At 53.8% G+C, this 25224-nt stretch overlaps 1 protein-coding gene across 1 annotated transcript in view; it reads left to right on the top strand.

The window, feature by feature from the left end:
• The first annotated feature begins 10727 nt into the window (after nt 1-10727).
• Nucleotides 10728-25224, top strand: part of SMAD7 (SMAD family member 7) — a 31584-nt gene continuing 17087 nt past the window's right edge. Inside the window, exons 1-3 of the mRNA XM_004752186.2 lie at nt 10728-12957; nt 14263-14316; nt 20226-20300. Coding sequence (XP_004752243.2) covers nt 12345-12957; nt 14263-14316; nt 20226-20300 — 742 coding nt within the window. The 5' untranslated portion in view covers nt 10728-12344. The remainder of the gene's footprint in view (nt 12958-14262; nt 14317-20225; nt 20301-25224) is intronic.

Below are 25224 nucleotides of genomic sequence, written 5' to 3'. Positions count from 1 at the left end.
ACGAATAAGGACACTCAATAAATATTAATTAAAGAACGCAGCCACATTGGCTTATGTGCTGGCCAGATCCTTTCAAGTGTCAAGAATATTCCGTGAGAGATTGAGTGTTGGGCTAGAAGGCTGTGTGGAGGCAGAGAGTGGAATTCTGGAGCAATGGACTGTATTCTCTTGGAAGAGGAAACTCCTGGCAGTCCCTATCCATTACCTGGAGAGGAGGAGGAAGAGAACACACATTTGCTGAGTGTCTTCTGGGGCCTGAAGGGATTTAATCGAATCCTCTACTTATGCATTTCTCAAGCCAGGGGAGTACATTGGGAGACAGCTGGCTGGGGTGAAGGGTGAGTGTGATTCGTGGCAGGGTGGAGGGAGGTGGGGGGCACATGGAATGGGTGTGTCCCCCTACTCTAACATCCTCAGGGATTTAGTACACAGATAGACTAGGTGCCTGTTGAGTGTCTCTGGTGTGACAGAGAACCAGTAGAAGACCGATGTGCCAGGAGGAAGCCCTCCCCTTTAGCTTGAGGAGAGCTAGAAGAAGAGTTGGGGATCTCTAACCCCACCCACTGCCTGAGACTGTCCTCTCTTTACATCAGGATCTGTTAGATGCAAAAGCACAGGCAGAGGACATGGGGCTCCTTTGGAAAGGCCAGAACCCTGTCAACACTTTAGGGCTCTGGGCTTTTCCAAGCGAGCCTATATCTGTTTTCCTAGGCCCCTTTTGGCAATTTTTCTTTTGTTTTTCAAAAAGTAAGGTTTGCGTGTTTGTGCAATTTTAAACAAATTTCAGATTGTTTTGGTGTCAGTTTCTTCACCATCCTCACCATGAGATTGTACTTAATATGCTCTTGTTTGTTCAAGGAGAAAAAGAGGAAGGGATCTGAGCTGTATATTTGTATATATAGCCATGAAATAATAACAAATTTAGGGGTACCTGGGTGGCTCAGTTGTTAGGCATCTGTCTTTGACTCAGGTCATGATCCTGGAATCCTGCTCAACAGGAAGCCTGAAGCTCCCTCTCTGGGAAGCCTGAAGCTCCCTCTCCCTCTCCCCCGGCCCGGCCTGTGTTCCCTCTCTCCCTGTCTATCAGATAAATAAATAAAATCTTGAAAAACAAACAAACAAAACAAATTTACTATACAAACGCATCTAGCAGTAATTCCACAAATAGAGTGCTTTCCAGTCAACCAGCCTGTAGAGGCAGACCCTACTCAATGTTAGGCTTGGAAATGCCTGATTGGAGTTTCTTTTTATGTCATGATTCTGTAGCTCCATCTCTGCAGTGTCCTTGGACAGAAGTTAACTCATTTCATCTCAAGACTGTTCCATGTTGGTATTATTTTCCCCATTTCACAGCCAATGCTGACAGACTTGGTCCTTGAACACAACACTCCTGGCTCCAGGGCTAGGGTGCTTTGTGCTTTCCTCTGGTACAATAATTGTCACCATTCTATGCTCTCACAGTGCTTGAGGTCCTGTCACATATGGCCCTTGCCCTCACAAGAGTTTACAGTTGGGGATTGGAGGACAGGCATTAACCAAGGAATTAGAATTAAATCTAGAAGTTCTTGCTTTGTAAGTACTATCAAAGGCAGATGCCTAGGGCATAGATACGGGCGGGGTGAACTGATCTCAAAGACTGGGAGCCCAGAAGAGCCTTAGGAGAGGAGAGAGGAACATTTCAGGCTGAGAGAAAGCATGTGCAGAGGCCCTGTGGTGGAAGGAAGACACTGAGGTGACTGCGAGGGGAAAGATGAGTATCACGTCACCCAAGGCTCATAGGCCAAGGAAGGGAATTTTGTCCTTGTTCCAAGGTTGTAGGAAGACTGTTGAGAGTGGTGGTGTAGTCAGGCGAGCACCGAGACCCATCTCAGCAGTGGGTCTGAGGGAAGAGCCGAAGGGACAAAGCGTTGTGTGCACCACTCACCAGAGAGGGCTGGTGGCCTGCGTCGGTGCAGGTTGCACTGGCAGGACCTGGGGAAAAACAGAGGGGTTGAGGGGCATCTTGAAGGTAAAGCTGACAAGGTGCTGAAGTCTGGTTTGGGTATGAAGTGAGGGAGAAAGACAGATTCCCGCTACTGAACGGAGGCGCAAGGTTCTGAGAGTGGAGCTTGGGAGGAGAAACAGGTTCTGGGAAGAAGAGCCCTTGTTTGGGGGGCGCCTGGGTGGCTCAGTCAGTTAAGCAGCTGCCTAAGGCTCAGGTCATGATCTCAGGGTCCTGGGATCGAGCCCCACATAGGGCTCCCTGCTCTGTGGACAACCTGCTGCTCTGCCTACTTGTGGTCTCTCTCTCTATCTCTCTGTCAAATAAGTAAATAAACAAAGTCTTAAAAGAAAAAAAAAAATGGGGGCGCCTGGGTGGCTCAGTGGGTTAAACCGCTGCCTTCGGCTCAGGTCATGATCTCAGGGTCCTGGGATCGAGTCCCGCGTCGGGCTCTCTGCTCGGCAGGGAGCCTGCTTCCTTCTCTTTCTCTCTGCCTGCCTCTCAGTGTACTTGTAATTTCTCTCTGTCAAATAAATAAATAAAATCTTTAAAAAAAAAAAAAAAAAAAAAAAAAAAAAGAAAAAAAAAAATGACCCCTTGTTTGGTACAGAAACTTGAGCTCACTTTTGAGACATCCAAGGGGAGATGTCACATAGGCAGGTGGCTCTGTAGGGCTGCCCTTCAAAGCACAGGTGAGCCTGGTCGTCTGACTCAGTTTCTGCCTCTTTGGCTATAACAAGGGCTGCCTCCAGGGGGTCGGGGCCGGGGAGGTGGCCTTGCAGGAGGAGTGAGTGCGGCCTGGTCCTGAAGAAGGAAGCCTTACTCTCCCTCTTCGTGTCCTTTTGGACTCGCCAAATTGTGTCCCACTATGCATACGTTGGAATCTGGACCAGGTAACCCTGAAAACTGCTGCTAGCTCCCACTCACGTGACTGCCACTTTCTGATCTCTCACCGACAACACATCGTGTTTTCCCCCAACCTGGAAAGTCTTCACAGCCAAAGTTCCTGGGGGGTTTGGTGGCGGATGGGGGCTGAGCTCCGCACACGGCATCCCCACCCGCTGGGCACATCCTTCCCCAGGAAGGTGGCCCTCTTCTTTCCTTCTCCCTTGCCGGCCGTAATTCCCAACAAAGTTATTTCTAGGACATAGGAAAATATATCTGACTCATAGTCATGCTAGAAAAGAATGAGAAACACTTTTCATTGTGTTCACGCTCTCTCATTCTAGGAAAACGACTTCCCAAGCTTATCGGGTTCGTTGCTTTTAAACTCTGATGCTGGCCTGCCTTCCTTGCCACTGTCCCAACTCGTCCCAGGGAAACCCACACAGAGTCCCAGACACCAGAAACAGGACTTTGTCCTTCTTTACCCTACCCCTAGGGCACTGATCTCCGGTTAAAGCTTCATTTCCTACCAGGAAGGTTGGGCAAAATGAGCTTACGGGGTGGGCCCCCCCCCCACCTCAGAATCCATGATAATCATGATAATTAGCATCTGTATACGACTTCGTTTACATAGTGCTTGTGCTGGAGCGGTGTCCACGCCAGAACGCAGCAACCCCGGGGTGAGGGCTTTGTGCTGGGAACCTCACACCAGGTCTGGCACACACAAGATGTTGTTAATGCGGTGTTTGTTGGATGAAGCAAGCAGACAGACTATGGAAATGGGCTCTCCTAGGGCCTCGAAACTAGTCATGGCAGAAAAGTATAGTTGATCCCAAGACAGGGCTGAGGGTCTCTTCTACTCCCTTAGGAACTCACCAGTAGAAATTCCTTCACCATCACTCATGGGGCCGGGCTCCTTTGGTGGGTCCCAGAACGGGCCACGACCAGCATGTGTGGTCAGCATGACTTGGGCTCCTACTACAGACGTCCTTCGCCCCTTCCGCACACAGCCCCAGCTGATTCACCATGACCAGATGTCTCATTACTTGGATCCTACCCAGCACTTTCTAGGCAGAAATGAGCACCAAATGCATCTCCTAATGACTGCTGGAATGGGAAAGATAAAAATGGGGTTGGGGAGGGGGAGAGAATCAGAAAAACAGCTCAGGTTAATTTGTTAATCCAATTTTTCAAAGATTTTATTTATTTATTTATTTGATAGAGAGAGAGATGGATCTTAAGTAGGCAGAGAGGCAGGCGGGGTGGGGGGAGGGAAGCAGGGTCCTCACTGAGCAGAGGCCCGATTTGGGGCTCGATTCCAGGACCCTGAGACTATGACCTGAGGCCGAAGGCAGCTGCTTAACCCACTGAGCCACCCAGGTGCCCCAGGAATCCAATTCTACCAGGAGCAGGAAATCTGTTTTTGTTTTGTTTTATTTTTTGGTGGGACGGAGCATCTGTTTTCACTGTGGCTTTGTAGCCAGAGCACAGGGGTGCAAGAGACGGAGGGGGTCCCATACAGATCACGTCCAGCCACTCCCTGCTGTCAAAAATCCAGAGGCAGAGGAAAAAAGCGTGGTGAAATAAGAATTTATTTCAGGGAGGCCCATCCTGGGAAGATGGTGCATGATCTCAAAGACTGTCTCTGAAGGGCTGGAAATACTTGAGGTTTCTGCAAGCACCAGGTGGGGCAATGGTAGGTGGGTGCCTGCAGGTAGACAGTGAAGGTAAAATCCATCAAGGTCTCAGGGTCAGTCGAGGGCGGGGTCTTGCTGGCTCCGGGCAGTCCTCATAGCTTGAGGGGGTAGATTTGAAGCATCACAGGATGCTTTGACCCTCAGGGTCTTTTTCCTGAGAGGAGAGCAAACAAGCTGGAAAGGAGATAGGAGCTAGAAAGTTTAAGGTCAAAATGAAGGCCCAAATGAAGACACTCCCTCTCCCCCACGCTTGACCCCACCCCCCCCACTTTGTGCTGCCTGAGGCCTGGACAGCAGGGAATAACTCCAGGGCTCCTTAAGGGGCGTCCAAGTTAGGCTCAAGGTTTATTTTCTTGCTTTGCTGTCTATATATTTATTTATCTTGAATATCTTGAAGATTTTAATTTATTTATTTGAGAGAGACAGAGGGCAAATGAGCACATGTCAGAGGCAGAGACAGAGGGAGGGGGAGAAGCAGACTCCCCGCTGAGCAGGGAGACCCATGGTGAGACTTGATCCTTGGACCTTGGGGAGGTGACCTGAGCCAAAGGCAGACACCCAATGGATGGAGCCACTCAGACACCCCTACTTTGCTGTCTTTAAAATATTTTTTTAGTGCCTGTGCAAATCATCCAAATCGTATGTCTGCGTATGCTGCAGTGGTGAATAGTAATTTTTTGCCATTGGCATTTGAGAGCATTAGCTTAAGAACTCCCATTTCTGAGCTGTCAGAGGCCTACTTCACTGTGGAAGTTCCCTTCCCCTTGTGTTGAAACTGGCATCGTTCTGTGACACGAACCAGTCCCACACAGGTGAGGCCAGCTGTTGATCTGAGAAGGGGAGATCGTGGAAATTTCTCCAGTTATTTGAAGAGAAGCTTTCCTGTAACTCAGATGTTCTAGTGTGGGTCCTGCCATCCCTTTCTATGAAAAAAGCTTTATTCTGAGGGAGATGATCCCCAGAACACCGACGGCAGGGGCCTCCCCTCCATCACGGACTTCCTGAGGCTCAGGGCTGTTTTTAGACAGAGTGGTACACGCGCAGTGACGAGCACGGCGTGGGTTTTGAGGAGTTAGCTCTAAGTTGGCAGAAAACTACAGTTTGTCTCTTTCTTTCGTGATTCCCTTTTGAATGTGACCGTTCATACCTTGAGCCCCTCTGCCCGGTTAGTCATCTTAGCCCATCTAGTTAGTCTAAAATCTTTCTTTCTTTGAGAAAGCTTTCTGCACCTCTCCCTCCCAGACAGAATAAATGGCTTGGTTTTCCATTCTTCGGGCAAGCGCCTGCATTTACTGACAGGGGAAGCTTTGGTCACGATTGGTGAGGGCTGATTATTTCCCTACTTCTAGCCCCCTTCTAGATCATTCTTGAGGGCATAGGCTCTTTGGTACCAACCTTAGATCCCTTAGCGGTCTCGTCTGGAATCAATGCTGGCTGACTGGATGGAGACGCATGTGGACACACTTTGTTCTAAAAAGCAAAGCTCTCATGTTCTCAGGGGCAGAACATGGGGCAGGCTCCTTCCTGCACTTCTGGTCGTCGCACATCAGTCTTTACGAGGCCCTCCGTCCTGGGTTAGAACTTGCACCTGACTGATATCTAGAATGACTTTTGATTAGGACTGGCGTGTTTCCTCAGTGACTCCTGCCAGGGTCATGACGAGGCAGCCTCCACCCATGCCGTCTGGGATGACACATTGGCCTCTGTTGTCATCGGCCTTCCTGTAGTAACTGCCCCACAGAGAGAGAAGCTGTCTGCGGCCTCACTTCCACATGGGACCTTGCCAACTAGCCCTTTTTCTACAAGGACATCAGAACAGCAAATTTCAGGAAATGAGAAAAGCAGGCAGGGATTTCTAAAGAATAATAATAATAATAAATCGTGAAGGGGCGCCTGGGTGGCTCAGTGGGTTAAAGCCTCTGCCTTCGGCTCAGGTCATGGTCCCAGGGTCCTGGAATCGAGCCCCGCATCGGGCTCTCTGCTCAGCAGGGAGCCTGCTTCCTCCTCTCTCTCTGCCTGCCTCTCTGCCTACTTGTGATCTCTGTCTGTTAAATAAATAAGTAAAATCTTTAAAAAATAATAATAATAATAAATAATGAAATCTCTATTTTTTTGAATAAGTAACACATTCACGTGGTGCCCAAACTCATCAAGTACAGAAAGTTCTCTGTGGCGGTTTCCCAGTCCACTCTGCTGGTCGGCTGGTGCCCCTCCCTGGAGGAAACCATATCCCCTACACGACGATGTATCTGGATGGCTCTGTGGTCCTCGATCTTTACTTTTTCTGGCTGTTTCTCTCATTCCTCCATAACGATGTTCTTCTCATTCTGGCAAATGGTATGGATCAGCTGACAGCGTGTCTGTGCTGCAGGAATATTTGATGAGTTGGGGCGTATCACATCTCTATAGGATTGTGAATTAGATGCATTTTCATTCACTTACGTTCTTGCTCTCCTAAGAGAAGCCAAGAAGCGCCGATTGTCACATCGGCCTCACCCGTGCGGTCTTCTGTGCATGAACCATGGCTTCCATCTGTCCTGCTGCCAGCTCAGGATGGTTTAGAGCTCACTCACACATTTTTCAGGGGACGGTTGTGCAAGAAATGTCGATATTTTCCAACACTTTCTTGGCCTCTTCAACGGTTTCGTCTTTTGGCTTCTGCTAGAAGAAAATCCTCCTCCCTGCCTCACCCCTGTCCTCAGCCCTACCAGCGCACACCCACCCACATGTGCTCTGGGGCCTCCGGGCTCCTCTCTTCCCGGAACCGCCAGCGATGAGGAAAGGATGGAAAGGAAGAAGCTGGCTTCGGTGGACGGATGCCTGGAGGTGTGGAGTTGGCAGGGTCTCTTTCATTCCTACTTTCCCTCCCCTGACAGTGTGGAGGGTCCGCTTGCTTCTCCTCTGCGTCCGCCCGCTGGGCGGCAGGTCTTCCTCGTGCACGCCCAGGCCCCCGACTGCTGGGAGCCCAGGGGCCTTGGACCAGCTTCCCTCCAGTTTCCTCCTGCCCCTAGATGCTCAGCCGGGCGGTCAGTCAAGTGGCAGCCCCCACCGTCCTCCGGGGGCCGGCGGCCAGTGATGAAGTAGCCAGGTCTTCAGCTGACTCCATCCTTGTTTGTCAGAACTCTGCTGCAAGTTATTTTGGTCTCTGTGACTTGTGGCTGCACCGTGATTAGGGTTTGATTACTATCACCAAAGTGACTAAAAGATGAAAATAGAAGCCACAACAGGAAATAAACAACTGCAAATGAGAGATTTTATTCCATATTCCCTGCCAGCAAGTGATTAGAATCAAACTCATTCACAATAGTTTGGTGAACTCCTAAACTCCCCCCCCCCCCCCCCCCCCGTCCTCAAGGATCAGAATAGTTTGAAACGGGGTGCTTGTCGGTCTCATTTACTCCGGTGGAAAGGAAAGGAACTCCCTTTCTAGGCACACCAGCCAGCCAGGAGGTCCTCCATGGCCAGGCTTCTTTCTTGGAAAGGAAAGGAACAAGAATGCTGCGGGGTGGGGCTGGTTCTCAGGAAGGCTTGGGGATGTCGACTGATTCAGGGGTTGCCCGGGAGCCATAAAGCAGGACCAATCATTCACTGTAGCTAACTTGTCCTTCATCCCACCCCTCATCTCCCTAGGGTAGTAAAATGGACGAAAGCTGTGCACAGAGGGTAAGGCAGAGGCGACGCCTGAATTCAAACACCCACAATTACACTATATGGGAACATAGCTCTGCAAGTATATGCATGTTCTACTCAGACAAGCTGTGACGTCAGATTCAGCTCCTGAAACACCCACTAAGCCTACCTGCCCTGTGTGAGTGCTCTGGCCTCTCATCACGGAGTATTGGCACCACTGGCCAGATTTCTCAAAGACTCTGCACGTTCTCCACTTAGCGGAGATGGTTCATTAGAATTATGACATTTGATTTCTCTGTTTATTTATGTCTTCTTGTCGCTTTGCAGCCTTGCCTAGCCTCTCTTGAAAAGCAAAGATCTTCCAGCGAGGCCCAGAGCAGAGAGAAGGAATGGGACCCTGAGAGGGCAGGAAACTTGCCAGAAAGCTTTTTAATCCCTGCCAAGTCTAAGTTGAACGTGAGGATCCCCACTGGTGCAAGTTATTGCACAAGGAGGGCAGAGCCCCAGCCTGGAACCAGGTTTTCTGACTTCCAGTCTGGGATTCTTAAGAAGCCCTTCTAAGATGAGTTATATTATACATTTCCCAGAAATCTGGTTTCTGTCTCTTTTGTCTTTCCCACGTGTGATGATAGGATCACCCAGAGCCAAACCTCCCCTCCGACCACGTCCTTCTGGGCTGGTGTCTTTGCAAGGTGCTTCTTTACAAAGTTACCCCCCCACCCCCACAGTCTCAGTGCCCTTTTCAATAGGAAACATTTTTATTTACAATAAAATTATGATCTTATGCAACTGCAGCTATGTGGCCCTTCAAAGTAAATGTTTAAAATGCCAGCTCTGCCCTCTCCTGCATACATTTCTGCGACGGTGAATAAGCTTCAGGACTCCCTTCCCTGGAGATGATCCTGTAATCGATGTCGCTGATTTTCTCTCACATTTTTACCTCCAAAGGTGCTTTTGTTAGATTTGGGGGGAGTGATCCAAATGCCCTTTTGTGTTGTCCTGAATTGATTCCTAAATGTTCACTAAGGATGTATGGTAAATCATGGGCCTCTGAAGTTGCTGGACGGGAAGGGGTTGTAAAGCTATTTATCCCTTTTCCTTCTAAGAACGTATAATTTAGCTGGGATAATGAAAATAGTACGTTTTACCTTTTATAAAGATTCGTCGTTCATCTCATCCCCATGAGTTTTATTATTGTCCTGATAGTACAATTGTAAATGACTTTAAAATTTTTTTATTTCACTGAATAATTTGTGAGGTTAGATCACCATGCCAACTAGTGGCCTCGTCAATAGTGATGTGTATATATTTAAATCATTTCGCTTCCCAGTACCATCAGCTTTCACGAAATAAACGCATCTTGGTCCTGTGCGTTCGGAGGCCTTACCCATTTCCTTGCAGTAACCGGCCAGCTGGGTCTGTGCTTCTCCCGAACAGGGGGTCAGGCGATAAACTCTATGACCCTAAGCACCTTGAAAGCTTCGGGGCCGAGAAGGGCTCAGAAACAGGCCCCGCATGCATATGCATGCCCCAGGCAGGTCGGCTAGGAAAGGTAACCTTCCCGCGCCGGGAGGCGGGGTGCCGGAGGTCTTCCGGGCTCCGGAGGAAACCTGCCGGCGGCGGGCTGGAGAGCGCCCCCCCCCGCCCCCGCCCCTTCTCCAGCCTGGATGCTGCCCCTCGCAGCCCGTCAGCCTGCCAAATGCATTCCAGAGCTGTGCACAAGACACACTTCTCCAGGCAGTCCTAGAAACCCGAGCCCGGAGCGGGAGAGGGCGGGAGGGAGCGCGCGGCCGCCGCTGAGGTCACATTCGCGCCGCCTCCCCGCCCTCGGCTGCCCGGCTGTTCCCTCCAGCGCACACTTCCCAGGGCCTGGGTCCAGTCCGGTGTAAATGTCTTCTGAACGGAGACAGCGCTCTCCTCCCCCTTCCCTCCCGCGCGGCCAGGGGATCCGCCGCCAGGGCCTTTAAAACAAAACGAATGAATGAAGCGCTAGGGCGAGCGCGCGCGGGACAGCCACCGCTGAGCTTCCCGGGCTGGGTCTAAATCGGGCCACCGACCGGTTCGTTCCGCTCCAAAACCTGCCGGCGAAGCCCGCTCGGTGCTGTCGGGTCTTCCCGTTTCTTCTCTGATCCTGCCAGGGCTAATCGATTCTGGGAGCTGCAAGGCTCCCCACCTTTACCCACCCCCCTCACCGTGGTCCCCCTTCTGCAGGCTGGGGAGGGGGTGGCGGTGACGGGGGGGGCGGGGGGAGAAATAGCTTTTAGAAACCCGATCTGTTGTTTGCGAAACACAATCGCTTTTTTTTTTTTTTTTTAAAGCGACAGGGTGTCTAGACGGCCACGTGACGAGGCCGGAGCCGGGCGCGCCACTGCGCAGTGGAACCAGCAGAGCAGAGGGCCCGAGGGGGGGGGAGCGGGGGGCGGGGAGGAGGCGGCGGCGGCGGTGGCGGCGGCTGGGGGCGGGGGAGCGAAGGGGGAGGAAGGGGGAGGGAAGGGGGCGGGGGCGGGAGGCCTTGCGGGAGGCAGCGAGCCGCGGGCACACTCGCTCACTCGCTCGGCGCACGGAGCACCCTGTCCCCAAGCCGCGCCAGCCGAGCCAGCCGGGCGCCGTGCTCGGTCCGCTCGCCGCGCGGGAGAGAGCTGCCCGAGACAGAGCCAGCCCGCCGGCGCCGAGCTGCCGAGCGTCCGGCCCCGGAGACCCTGAGTGGGGCGCGGCGAGCCCCCGGCGGCGGCAGAAGGACCCGAGCGCCAGGAGAGGGCGGACGGGGGACAAGGAGGCTCCCGGGCGCGACGAGGAGAGTCTTGGTGGAGGAGGCGGCGTGAGGACACCCGGGCCTCCTTGCCGCCGCAGCCGGGTCGGGGCGAGCAGCTCCTGCGGGGAGTCCCGGCGGCCAGGCGCGGCTAGGGGAGGGGGCGCCGGCGGCCCCCGCGTCAGTGAACAGCTTGCGCCCAGGAGGGCGAGAGCGCGCGACCCGCCAGGGGCCCGCCGCCGCCGCCGCGCCGCCCTCCCCCGCGCTGTCAGCCCCGCCGGGCGCAGCCGCCGCCGCCGCCGCCGCAGCAGCAGCATCTTCTGCCCCTGCGCCCCCGCCAGCCCCGAGGAAGTCCCCGCCGAGGACCGGGGCCCCCGGGAGCGCAGGAGGAAAGACCAGACTCCCCTGAAACACCCAGATGCCGCGGATTGAAGCAGCCTAGCCAGAGCTTTCTGTGGATTAAAAAAATATACGATTTTTTTTTTTTCTTGGCAGAAGAAAAGGAGAGGAAGACCAGCGGGGCTCTGTAAGGAAAAAAGGGGGATGTAACTCGTGGATACGTTTTTTTCCACCCCTCAAACGTCTTGTTCTACTTTGTAAACATTTCTTTTTTTAAACCTTAGCTCCAGCCGGACGCCCCCAGACCTCCGGGGGTGCGAGGAGGTGGTGTTTTTCATTTTGGGCTTTGCATATTTGGTTCTTAGATTTTTGAGAGCCTTCCTATTTCGCCAGACATCTCATGCGGGGTGAAGTCCACTCGGCCCCCTCCCCCGAGTCTTCGTGTGCACGGAATTCGAGGAGATCCGGTTACTAAGGATATAGAGGAAAAAAATAAATCGCGTGCCTGCTTTTTTTTTTTTTAATTGCTTGTTCTCCCCACCCCCAAATTAAGTTGCTTAGCAAGGGGGAAAGAGGCTTTTTCTTCCCTCCAGCAGCCCAGCCGAACGTCTTTCGTTTTTTGCCCCCGCGGATCTTCCATGTAGGAAGCCGAGGCTGGCGAGCCCGACTCTCGGGAGCCGCTGCGGGGGGGCCTCTTTTTTGGGAGGCGCCGACTGGGGTAGGCTTCGCCGCCCCCAGGGAAGCGGCGGCCGCGTTCCTCCGGGGTGCTCCGGGGCCCGAGAGCCGCGCACGGCGCGGGCCGCGCGGGGTGGGGCAGCCAGAGCGCAGGCCCCCGAGCCCCGGCGGGCGCCCCCGGGCCCCCGCGCGCGCCCCGGTCTCCGGGAGACTGGCGCATGCCACGGAGCGCCCCTCGGGCCGCCGCCGCTCCTGCCCGGGCCCCTGCTGCTGCTGCTATCGCCTGCGCCTGCTGCCCCAACTCGGCGCCCGACTTCTTCATGGTGTGCGGAGGTCATGTTCGCTCCTTAGCCGGCAAACGACTTTTCTCCTCGCCTCCTCGCCCCGCATGTTCAGGACCAAACGATCTACGCTCGTCCGGCGTCTCTGGAGGAGCCGTGCGCCCGGCGGCGAGGACGAGGAGGAGGGCGCGGGGGGAGGCGGAGGAGGCGGCGAGCTGCGGGGAGAAGGGGCGACGGACGGCCGGGCACATGGGGCCGGTGGCGGCGGCGCTGGCAGGGCTGGCTGCTGCCTGGGCAAGGCGGTCCGAGGTGCCAAAGGTCACCACCATCCCCACCCCCCAGCCACGGGCGCCGGCGCGGCCGGGGGCGCCGAGGCGGATCTGAAGGCGCTCACGCACTCGGTGCTCAAGAAACTGAAGGAACGGCAGTTGGAGCTGCTGCTCCAGGCCGTGGAGTCCCGCGGCGGTACGCGCACCGCGTGCCTCCTGCTGCCCGGCCGCCTGGACTGCAGGCTGGGCCTGGGGGCGCCCGCCGGCTCGCAGCCCGCGCAGCCGCCCTCGTCCTACTCGCTCCCCCTCCTGCTGTGCAAAGTGTTCAGGTGGCCGGATCTCAGGCATTCCTCGGAAGTCAAGAGGCTGTGTTGCTGTGAATCTTACGGGAAGATCAACCCCGAGCTGGTGTGCTGCAACCCCCATCACCTTAGCCGACTCTGCGAACTAGGTAAGAAGTTGATCTGCGCGCACCCCCTCCCTTCCCTTCCGCTGGCGCACAAGTGGAAGAACCCCCTAACCCCCCGGGGCGTGTGTGTGTGTGTGTGTGTGTGTGTGTGTGTGTTTGCGCGCGCGCGCGCGCTGGTTGGGAAGGGTGTACATTCTCTCCTGGGAAGATTTTGGGGACAAAAGTGGAGAACAGAACACGGGGAAACTGCAAGGGCATTTCCTGGGGGTTCCCTTCCAGGTTCTTTTGCTCTGCTGCCCCTAGGTGGGTTGAGGGCATTGTCTAGGCACATTTTTCCCAGGCACGCGGTTAAAAATGAGTTGCTTTTATTTCCACATCAGCTGGGTGTGCACAGAGAAGTGGGGGTCACGCCTCCCATGCACCCGGAAAAGCGTTGAGGTGTGTGGCCGAGTTGGATTCTGTCCAAGCCCGCCAAGGAAGGTTGGGAGAAGCGAGTTGTAGAGGCTGGGAGTCTCTGTGCGTTTAGTAAACAAGGAGCGTCAAGTCGGGATCCTCCCTGGCCGCGCAGCCCTGGGGTCTTGGGGCAGAGGGGGTTAGGATGGGAGGCCCAGCTGGGTTTCTCACGCTCAAGTCCGCCAGTCAGAATGGAAAAGAGCCAGTGGTCAGAAGTTGGGTATCCTCAGCATTTTCCCTTCCAGTACAGTAAAGCAGAGAATCGACTGTAAGGTGGTCTGTCCCCTGCTCCTCCAAGCCTCGGCCTCCCTTCGGAGACCCCAGCCTCCTTCAGCCTTTTCCACCGCTTCCCGTTTCTCCACGTCTCTGTGCGCCGCGGGGGATGTGCCTCGGGCTCCCGCAGATCCTCCCAAGTTCGCCCGCGCACTTGGGGCGCGTCTCCCGGGTGGGCTGGGAAAGGGGATCCCCGAGTTTTCTGCGCGCGTGTGCGGCGGGGGCGGGGGGTCGCGGGGGGTGAATTGGCGCCCCCGGCGGGCAGGCGGACAGGAGGACGGAGTCGGGGTTGGGGAAGGGGAGGGGGCTTTGTCCCTCCCCCGCCCCGTGAACTGTGAAGTGCGCGGCCCCGGCCGAGCCGGTGCTTTCCAGCCGGGCCGGCGGAGCGCGGCGGCGGGGCTGCTGCAGACGTGGAGGAGCGGAGCGCCGAGGCTGGCGCCAGGCGGCCTCTTTTGTTTATCTGACAGCTAAATATCAAGGCAATCACCGCCTCGCGGCCCTGCCTCCAACCCCCACAGCTAAGACAAACAGTTGGGCTGAAAGAATGCCTCTGTTATCGTAAGTTTCTATCTCTCTCTCTCATGGCTCGGCCTTTATTTTCTCTTACTTTTTTAATTCCAGAGTCTCCCCCTCCTCCTTACTCCAGATACCCGATGGATTTTCTCAAACCAACTGGTGAGTGGATGATTTTAAAAATATCCTTCCTATCTTAAGTTAGACGTGGAGCCTCTAGACCGCGGATCGTTCTGTCGAGGCAGCGGCTCTGGGGAGGCGCTGGGCTTGCCCCGAGGTGATTCTGGGCTTCCTCTGTTGGAAGTTTGGTGGATTTTTCTGTTTTTGTTGTGGCTGGGTTGGGTGTGTGTGTGTGTGTGTGTGTGTGTGCGCGCGCGCGCGTGAATGAATGTCTATCTCGATTTTCTTTTTTGCAAAGGTGTTCCTTAACGTTTTGTTACTTTTTTTTTTTAACGTATTTTCACTCTCACCAGTGTTGGCTCAGCTTTAACACGTGGAATTTGATCCACGCAGAGTGTCTTCCAGCGCCAAATAGGACAGGTTGCTGGGAAAATGCAGACCTTGTGAGTGCCAGAAGAGTCAGTGAGAAGAATGGATAATTTGAGGAGAGGGAAGACTGTTTCAAAGGGGCAGGGAAGGCTTTGGTTGAAAGTAAGAGGTTAGAAAATCTGTAAACAAGCCTTTCTACCTGGCCAGTAGACATGTTTTATCAGGGAAATGATTTTTCTGTTACTGTGCCTCTGTGCCCGTAGGTTGGGACACTTTTCCGCTCTAAAATAAAACAAAACAAAAACAAGTGAAGGCGACAGAAGCAGAGGACACCTGGAAGTCACTTCGTCCCTGGGTTTTCTCAGAATTCTTGGGACTACACGAGTTTTTAGCATAGCTCTGCCTGCCTGTTGCTTTGTCACTGGGTGGCGCGGGGCCAGAGCGGAAGCCCATTTGAGACTGGCACAGCCCCATTGCGGTCGTCTGCTTTCAGCTGCTGGCTGGCTGGGCAGGGGCTCACCCTTGGGGCACACAGTGCCAGGGGGCAGCGGGGCAGCGAAAACTGGGACCCGGGAGTGCCAGCAGGGATGGGCTCCAGTGTCCTCGAGCCCCTTCTTGCACGGTGAGGGGAGAAGGGATTCACCCCCTGAAAAGCAGGGACTGTGTGTAACCTGGGCCTTCAGGCCCATGTCCTGGTACCTGAAAACTGCAACCCTTGTGACGTTTTTGTTTGGCCAAGGTTCTGGGCGCAGGAGACGTGAAGGGTTGGGCCCCAGTTCTCTCTTGGAATTCCACAAGTCCTTCCGCCTCATGAGTTTTGGCCGTTGGGCCTTTCCCCCCACTAATTAAAAGTTTTGCTGGGGCGTTGTCATAAATTAAATACTTTAATGAACGGTGTAACCGAAGCCTGTGCTCTGCAGCCAGCCCTCCCGGGACTCCTCCGCTCCCTGAAGTCGGGAGGCGTTGCTGCCTGCCTGGTGCTGGGCTAACCACTGCCTGCAAAGCCCGAGATATTTTGCTTTCGATTTACAAAACACCAGATAAATGGTCATTAATGAGGAGATAACCGGCTTTGTGTATTTGTAACAAACATCACCACGAACGGAGCTTGGCTGGGCTTCTGGCTGGGCTTCGATATCGAGACCCAGTGTTTGTGAGGTTCGTCCTACAAGGGGCCAATCTCTGCCCTGTTCTGGTTTTAACTTCATCTTTCCCATCTGGAGGGGATCCATAAAGGAGAGAAAGACCATTCACCTTGGTCCCAGGAGTAAAGATTACTAGGGGTCGATAAATGCTTGTGGAAACCTGAAAGCATAGAAAGGGAGGGTGTCGTCTTGGGTCTCCTGCAGGGACATGAGGATAAATCCGTTCATAGGATGGATGCAGGCAGTCCTCTTGTCAGGCCAGGACTTCATTTTCTGTGAGTGGAGTGATAGATTTATTCATTAGCAAGTGTTGACATTAGGTAGCAAAATGTGTGTAAACAGAGAAGCCACAAAGACAGGAGTGTGCCATTTCCAAGGGGGAGAAAAGTTTTCAAGATCAGCCAATAGGAAGTGATTAGCCTGCCAATCGGAAACTCAAACAGCTGGTTACTCACCCAAAAACGTTTTGTTTAAAACAAAACAAAACAAAACAAAAACAAAAGAATGAAAAAAGGAGCTGTTATGTAGGGGCAGGAGGTGGTTAAAGGGGCAAAACCACCCCCCCAACCAAGAATTGTCTTCATACCCTGGCGGGTAGCCAGGTCTGGGAATGGTGGGGCTGGAGATAGGGCAGGGACCCGGGCCTTGAAGTCACACACACAGATGGGATGCTGCCCCAGGTTTTTGTCTACACTTTGCACGGGGGAGGAGAACACTTGGCTGGGGAATTGAGATCAGCTCATTGCATTCTTAAGCGTCTGAGCTCTAGGCTGGATTTTTGGTCTTGGGTGATTAGGTGAGAACCAGTTACAAGGTTTTACAATGGACAACTGTTAAAATCTTAGCCAGTCGCACAGCTAAGAGAATCCCTTCTGGGAAGTCTCCAGCTTGGGAAGAGAGGCCTTTGGGGCCTGGTACCTCTGCAGCCTTTGGAGGAACTCCAGGGCTTAAAGCTGGGAGCTCCTATTTTGCTGTGGTTCAGGCCGTCCTGGGGTAGCTTCTAGACTGGGTGCCGGGTGGTCCCAAACCAACAGGATTTTCCGGGAAAGAGACATTAACTGAACCTAGGGGCAAGATGGCTGGGACTTGGGGCTATTTGAAGTCAAGAAGACTCCCTCCCTTCCCACAAGGGATAAGGACGTGCTGTTTCAGAGTAGCAGTTGATTTATGGTCTGGGGCTGCTGAGGGGAGTGCTCTGTGGGCTCCGCTCCCTGTGTCCTCCGGATTGTATCTGATGGTGCAGAGAGGGCTTGACTGGTGGGCGGTGGGAGGGGGTCCTTGCTGGAGACAACTACTTGAGTAGGCTGGGGACCCAGGTGATCGGTACCCACTAGGTGGATCAGTCCTCCAAAGCGTAGTTGGGAAGTCTGGGATCTAGCCCTGTTTTTACTTCTTAACGCATGCCTTTTAACTTTTCCGAACCTCTTTAAATCTAGATCAAAGAGTGAAGAGTTAAATGATTCATTCATTGGCTCATTAACTGGTTCATTCATTCATTCTACAGGCCTGGTGATGTGCCTGTCTAAAAATGTGAATGATTCTGATGCCATGGATTGTGCTGTCCCCAGGGTTCATGGGGCTTGTGATAGGGGGCAGAGCTGGTGCATTGAGGGTACAGCTGTGGTTGGCAGGGAGTGGGGTTGGAGCTCCTCTGGCTCTGGTGCCCCTTAACGAAGCTCAGAACTAAGTTGACAGAGCATCCAGGCTCTCCAGGAATCATTCTCTTGGTGAGAGAAGTTGGATCTCCAGCTCCCTCACCTTGTACCCTCTGAACAGCTTGTTCCTTGGCTGGTCCCCAGGTTAGCGTCTTTTAAGGACTGTCTTCCTCCCAGAGAACCCAGCACTTTAACTGGGTGCTTGGTAATGTTTAACGATGGGTGAGAGCCAGGAATGGCCTAGAACATGTGTGTGTGTGTGTGTGTGTGTGTGTGTGTGTGCAGCCTGGGAGAGCGGTGACACAGGGCAGAGACCGAGACACTAACTTTGGAGGTCTGTCTTGCTGGAATTTTTAGTGGGTGAGGGATGGAGGTGTGTGGCCTCTTGGACCTTTACAAGCTGCGAGCCCCTGGCTGTGTAGCTCGAGGTCAGGCTGGATGCTGGGACTTTTGGCCTGACTACCTTCGGGGGCCGGGGATGCCGGGGGAGGGAGAGCTCTGGGAGGGGCGAGATGAGCTCTCGGGCATGGCCCAGCTCTCACTGGGTGGCCCCTTGGACTGTCAGGGACGCCTCAGTTTACCCGGGTGCGGGTCGAACAGGTATACTTTGCTACTTCACAGGGGTGGTAGGGAGGCTTAATTAATGTTTGTAAATCCCTCCTGAGATCAAAGGCTCTGTAGAAGGGCAGAGCACCATTTCATAAAAACGCTTATGGTTGTCGGTGCCGACCTGGCTTACCTTTGATCTGAGCGGGGCTGACACCCTGAATGTGGTCCCAGCTCTGCCCCACGAGATGCTGGGCTCTTCCTTTGAAACACACTTGGCCCCTGGGACCGAGCCAGCCAAAACTGAAGGAGAGCAGGGGGCCGTGGCTGTGGATCAGTTGTCATCTTTAACGGGGGTGGGGGAGGTGTGTCTTCCGCTTGTGGGTAGCTAGGGCCTATCTCTAGAACATGGTGAAGGCCATCAAAGTAGTTTAGACAGCGTAGGGTCTCCACCAGTTAACAAGCAGCTCCATTTCCTGCTCCCCCTATTGTTTTGCATTTGATTAAGTGTATCCTGTAAAACTGTATATTCCTGTTAGGAATTACACTTCACCCTGATAAAACGAGATTACACGCCATCTTTTTCTCTCTCCCCTGCCCACTGCTGCGGCGCCTGCGCTCCCCCTTCCCCTGGTGAGAATTTTTGAAAAGTTGTTCTTCCAGCCACAAAGAGAAATGCAGGGGCAGGTGGGAGAAACCCAGAGGTGGTGGTTTTGGGGTCCTGTGTTAAGCCCTGCTCAGCCCCTCACCTCTTCTTTGAGGAGGGGAATAGAGACTGTTGATGGGCTCCTTGCCTCCGGGCTGCTCTTGACTTTGGCTTCTATTGGCCCATCTGGCCAAGTGGATCCAGTGGGAAGCTGGTTAGGACACTACCCTGGGGACATGCTGCTGGTCACCTGGGGTGGTTGGGGGGCTGGAATTGTGTGCTTGGGTGACACCAGGAAGCCTCTTTCCTGAGCTAGCTTTTTTCTAGGGCTCTCTGGAAGTTTGGCATTGTTAGTGGTGCGTGACACAGCTTACAGGGTCTTGTGTATCTTTGTTTCATGGCGTAATTAGTTGTGGTTTGGAGACTTTTTTTGTTTGTTTGTTTAGTTGCTTGGAGGGAGACTGTCAAGTCTATTTCTCAGGTAGAATTGTCATTAATGATCCTCGTGAACATTCAGGTCACTGTGCTGAGCACCCGAGGGTGACAGATGTTGAAGAGAAGCTTCTAGTCTGGCTAGGACAGGTGGGATCTGAAGGGAAACGATCAGCAAAGACGGCAGAAGGGAACTCCCAAGTGCTGGGTGCCAGAAAGATTTTATGGGAGCCGAGGACAGGGAAGGCGGATGTGGGGGGGTGGGGGAGGCTTACAGGTCTGGGGCTGCCCGCGAAGGTTTTTAGAGACAAGGAGTTTGGACCAGTCCTGGAAGGAGGTATTTCCCCTCCAGCTGTGAGCCTTGAGATGTTCTCTGTCCTGATCTGGTGGTGGTGGCTTTATGCAGGCATGTACAGGAGTAGGATTCACGGAGTGGTTCTGAGATGTGTACGCTTTCCCATACTACTTACGCGTCATTTATAAAGGGAAAAGCTGGGGTCTAGGTGGATCAGTTGGTTAAGTGTCTGCCTTTGGCTCAGGTCGTGATCCCAGGGTCCTGGGATCGAGCCCCACATTGGACTCCCTGCTCAGCGAGGCGTGGACAGGGAGCCTGGAATAAATAAGATTCAAAAACAAAAAAAAGGACTTTTTTAGCCCAAGGGCAGTCTTGAAAAAGTCCTAAAGAACTGGGAAGTTTATCTTTCACAAGATGAGGGAGAGACTGGTCTGTGGGAGTGGCAGAGAGGCCCCAGGATCTGAGCAGAGTCTTCACCCTTGATCGAGCGATAGCTGGTAGGCAGACCGCAGTGGGGGTTGAGAACAGAACCCAGGCGTTCTTTGACCTTGGGAACTACCTGGTTTTCTCAATGGGGGATTTGCAATAAAAGAGAAATTTCCAGCCAGTCTGTGATGGAGCCTGACTTGACCAATGATTAACTGGCTGCCCGGAGCCCAGACGGGTGACAAGGTGCTGTGGTCTGTCTTGCCCTGGGCAGCGAAGCCTGAGCAGTCCGTTAATAATCAGCGTCGCAGCAGGAGTCAGCTGCTTGGAATGTGTGGTTTCTCTTTAAAGCTGTTTAGAATGTGCTTAAAAATTGATCTTGGTGTTTTTATTTATTTGTGTATTTATTTATTTCTCTTTCATTCTCAAATCCACAGCGGACTGTCCAGATGCTGTGCCTTCCTCCGCTGAAACAGGGGGAACGAATTATCTAGCCCCTGGGGGGCTTTCAGGTGAGACATTTCCCCTTATTTTTCCTGGCAGTTTCAAGACCTCTTGAAATGACTGGACGCTGGAGGAATGGGGGTGGCCTGCTGCTGTCCCCACGGGTTTGGGATTAATTCTCACTTGTATGTGCTTAAACTGGATGCATCCGTGTTGACTTAGGCCCCTGAGCTGGTCATTCTGTAGTCCCCTGTGCCTGCTCTGTGGATGAGGAAGTGGGGGCCAGCTGCAGGCTGGCGGGGTGCTGTTTCCTGATTATTGTGAAAGAAGCTACTGGCTCAGGGGGGTTGTACTTGGCTGACTTGGGTCTCATTAGTTGATTGGTTTAAATCTTTTACCGACTTGTCCTTAATGATTGAGCAGCTTGAAAGGGATGGATCTAGCTTTCTGGAACTTGGAGAGATAACGGGTGGGAATTCTGCATAGATGTCCTCCATGCCTTTGTGAAAGTTGCCATTCCCGGTCTAGCTTAGGGCATATCTGTGCCTGGGAGTCACAGGATGGAGGCCCTGCAGACTGTAGATCTCAGAGGGCTTACCCGGGAGGGAAGCTTTTCCTCAGGGTCCATGGGTGTGCTGGAGGGCCTGGAATGCCAGTGCTGAAGGGTCACGGAATTGAGGGAGGGGCATTGGGCAGCCGAGCATCCTTGTCCTTGAGAGGCAGGAGAAGAGAGTCATAAACTTGGAGAAACTCATGAGCAGTGTAAGTGGGAAGCATTTTCCTCTTTTTCTGAAGACATCCGATTTACACCTGATTTTTGCACCCCAGTATGGCATCACTGGGTTTTCTGAGAGCTCGCTAGAGCAAAGAGGCAAAGTAGACTGGGGGTTGGGGGGGTGGGGGAGAAATTCCACAGAGTTCCATGCATTTGTCGTTTCTTGCTTTGGGACATTTGGTATAGGATCATGACGGCTTGGATGGAAGCAGTAGAATTTATCTCGGGGGGGGGTACTGTGGTGTACCCCCTTCTGTGGGGTGACTTCTGGGAGTCAGGCGCTGCTTCCATGCCACGGTCATGCTCAGCTCATCCTGGCCAGACCCTCCTAGGCTCTCCCCGGGAACTGAGCTTGGAAGACGCCTTTAGGAAGACCCTTGTTTGTTTTTATTTCAGCGCAGAATATACTCTGACTGTTGTCTGGGACAGGAGGGTTTTGTTTACACAAAGCTCCTAATGAGGAGTGAGCAGGAAGGAGAGGGGGACTCGGAGAGGGGGCGGGGCTTCGGGCCTGAGGACGGGGCTGGACCAGAGCGATGAAGCGGGGAACACTTGGCAATTTGCAGGAACGTGTGAACTGCGTCTTCTCTGCTTTCTAAGACGGAGAAAGTTCCTGAAAGAAAGAAGGCCAGGAAGAGGAGAGGGTCTGGGCAAAAGAACACACTCAGGATGTTATTAGATGGGATTATTTTTTAGATCTTGAATGTGTAGGGAGGAGCCCCAGCCCCTTCGAACCACATGAAATAAGCAAGGGAAGTGGTAGCTTTTGAAAGGGGGGGGCTTTTCGGAAGGGTTGTCTCATTGATAACATCTTGTCTGTCTCCTCTGCTGGGGGAAGTGACGACACCAGCCCGAGCTTCTCCTCCCTTGGCCCAAGAGCCAAACAACAGCACAGCATGCCCCAGGCAGCCCCGTCGGAGATGGGTGGGCGCTTGACTTCACGTTCCCAAAGCCCTCCCCAAACGGGGGAAGGGGTGTGTGGGTAAAACAGTGACTTAACTGCTGCCCCCTAAGGTAATTGCAACCATTTAGATCACTAAGGAGCTGCTAGGGAGGAGCGGTTGTCTCTGAAGGGATCCAATGGTTTAACCAAACTGCAAAAGGAAAAAGACCAGGGGGCCCCCCACATGAAAGAGCATTTGTTTTGAATTTTAGCTCTTAATTTACTAATTCCCAAGGCTTCAAAGTTTGAGCTCTTTCTTCTTTCCGTTCAGGGTTGGAGCAGTTTATTAATAATGTGTTGTGTGGGGAAATTGAAGAAACTTGATTTTTTGGGTTGGTGCCCAGTGGTTTGGGGGTGTCAAGAGGGGAGGTGATGGGCATGGAGAAAGCCCGGAGCTATGCCCTTCGGAGCGAGAGTGCCTCCTAAAAGATGATTTAATGGCCCGGGTCCAGGATGAGGGAGATGGAGGGAGCCCAAACCTCCTCCTTCCCAAGTTGATGTTTCCATCAGGGGAGGGGGGTGGCCTGGGTGTGTCCACCTTGGAGGATGAGGCTGGTGGGGGCTGTGGTGGTGGCGTGGCTGAATGGGGCAGGGCCCATGGCCAAGTGGGACGAGGCTGCCCAAGGGGTCAGCAGAGGCTAGAGGGTGGGAGCCTGCTTCGGGAAGGGGGCGGCAAGCGGGCAGTCAAGGTGGGGAGCGGTGAAAGCGGCCGCCAGGACCTGCCCCTTCCTCCCCCTTGAAATAACCTCTGTGAGTGTGTCTTTCACAGGCCCTGTGTGCTGTTTTCCTTCCTGTCCTGCCCTGGCTGAGAGCAGGCTTCATGAATGGGGCTCAGTTTAGGGTGGGAGGGAAGGTCGGGAGCGGGAGCCAGAGCTTGATTCTCTTGGCAAGGGAAGAAGGGAAAGAAAAAACAGCCACATGTGAAAATGTGGTGCCTCGGAGGTTGGGGTGGGGGTGTGCTCAAAGGCATTCCCCTCCTGAACTGCCGGGGTGACTCCGAGGCTGGCCCTTCCCTCTCCTGCGGGGAAGGGGAGTGGGTGGCTGGGAGTCCTGGGCGCAGGCCCGCTGCCTGCGTTTGGAATCCAGCCTTGCAGCTTGGGTCTGGCCGGGGAGGCGATGGGCCCAGGCCTTCGGGACTTCGCAGTGAAACACGCCCCACCCCTGCAAGTTTCCTCAGTCTGGGAAAACGGCACATTTTTAGAAGGCTGGGACTCGGTTCCAGGAGATTGTACTTTCATTTCTGACAGCCGGCTCTCTGAGACAGATGGATTGCTTGGTGTATGGTTTTGTGTGTGTGTGTGTGTGTGTGTGTGTGTGTGTGTGTGTGCTTGTGCGTGCTGCAGACGTACAGATCGACGACTGTGCACCAGCGCATAAGCAGGCAGGGGTCCCCAGGCAGGCTGTGGGAGAGGCGTGGGTTCCTTCCTCTCACCTGGGGTAGGTGGATGGCAGAGCAGCTTTTCCACGAGGAGATGGGCTTTGGGAGTGCGGGGGGTGCTTTGTGGATTGGTTCTGGGCCCTGATTCGGCAGCCGCGAGTTCAGTTGTTTGTGTGGTGCCTTTTGAAAGGCATGGAGCTTCTGAGTGGGCCCTTGACGCTGGACCAGGTCCTGGCCTGGGGAGGACCCGCCTGGGAGAGGTCTGATGCAGAGGGGAAGCTTCTAGGGTTTGGCCCGGTGGTGGAAGCGGGAGGATTTTGCTCCCAGAGTTTTGCCTGTATCCCTGGTGGTACAGTGATACAAAAGCATGTGCTAGAAGCTGCCATCTTTGCAGTCTCTGTCTGGAGTTCGCTGTGGGGTTTTCCTTTAGCTCATCTGTCCTGTCCTGGGTGGGTTAGAGGAGCACCGTCTCTCTCCCCTGCAGGTTCTGGGCGGTTGACCCGTCCTCCGTCCTCCTCCCTGTGCGTACTCCTGTCTGGAGCTGGCCTTAGTTGGGGCTGGGATTGGAGGCTAGCAGTTCGTAGTTATTTAAACTCCCAGAGAGATGCCACCGTGGAATTCAAGGAAGGAAGTGGAGGGCAATGCTGATGTGGTACTGATGTGTCTTGAGGGGTTGGGAGTGCGGTTGAGGGAGCCCCAACTCTTGGCTGTTCAGAGTCCTGCTTATCGGAGAGACATGGTCCCAACAGCCCAGGGGAGGGCCTTAAGAGCCATGTATTTAAAAAAACCCAAAACCAACAAAGACCATGTATGGCTTCTCGTTCCCACTTACGGGTGATGGGAGTGTGCTTAGGTCCGTGGGCGCTCCTGGAGCTTGTCCCTTCCTTGTCTCTGATCCCTGCTGGCATCTGTGATCGCTACAGAGAAGGAAGTCGTCAAAATTAGCTGTATATAATCTGGAAATGTGCTCTGGCTCAGTCCATGGTCAACTTCGGTTCAAACCAAGTAGCTTAGGAAAGATGATTCCATCTTGTTTCTAAACAAAGTTCATCAGCTCCGTGGGAACAGTTATTACTGTCCAGCTTGGAATGGTGATGGCACGCTGGGGATCTGGACCTGGGTGCCTGTCTGTTTTTCATGTCTCCTTCCTCTGCCTGGGAACAAGCAGCTTGTGGTTTCACTGAGGTCTCTAATGCCAGGGGTGGTGGTGGTGGTGGTGGTGGAGAAGGAGGGCTGAGCTCATCCGAGCAGGCGCTGGGGAGAGTCAGCTGTACCAGCACATGGGACTGTGAGTGAACTCCTTGCCTACTCACTCCAGACAGTCTGGATCTCTAGGGACCCAGCCCACAGCTCCCTAAAGGCCAGGGTAATGAGTCGGGCCTGGACCAGCTCACCTGGTGCACACCCACTCCCCCGTGAAGACCAGTCCTGGACAGCAGCTCAGGCGTCTGCAACGCTTGGGGCCATGCTCTCAGCCCTGGATGTGGGTTCATTCATGAACTCCCCTTTGTCCCAGAAAGAATGAGGTAGGCAGGCAGGGGTTAAGTGCAGGGAGACGAAGTTCTCTGGAGCAAATCTGGGCTGCTCTCCTGGCCAGAACTGGCCAGAATGCAGCCTCCTGCATTCTGTCACCAAGGCAGAACAGGGCCTCCCAACAAAGGGGGAGAGGGCCAGGTGAGGGCCAGTTTCCAGGGTCACGTCCGGCTGTAGTCTAGCACATGAAATCTCACCACCCTCCTTCGAGCTTTCCTTAGCAGAGCCTGGCTGTAGCAGGGTGGACTTCTAGACCTGTTGCGGGGGAGGAGGCTCTGTGGCAAGCTCCAAGCCAGTAGGACAACGGAAAGGGAAGAAATGCTAAAGTCCTGCTCAAGTTTGGCTGCTTTTGCATTTATTGCT

Source organism: Mustela putorius, unplaced genomic scaffold (genome assembly GCF_011764305.1).
Source record: "Mustela putorius furo isolate JIRA1106 unplaced genomic scaffold, ASM1176430v1.1 tig00003858_pilon_pilon_pilon, whole genome shotgun sequence".
NCBI classification, from domain to species: Eukaryota; Metazoa; Chordata; class Mammalia; order Carnivora; family Mustelidae; genus Mustela; species Mustela putorius.
This window is presented reverse-complemented; position numbering and strand designations above follow the sequence as displayed.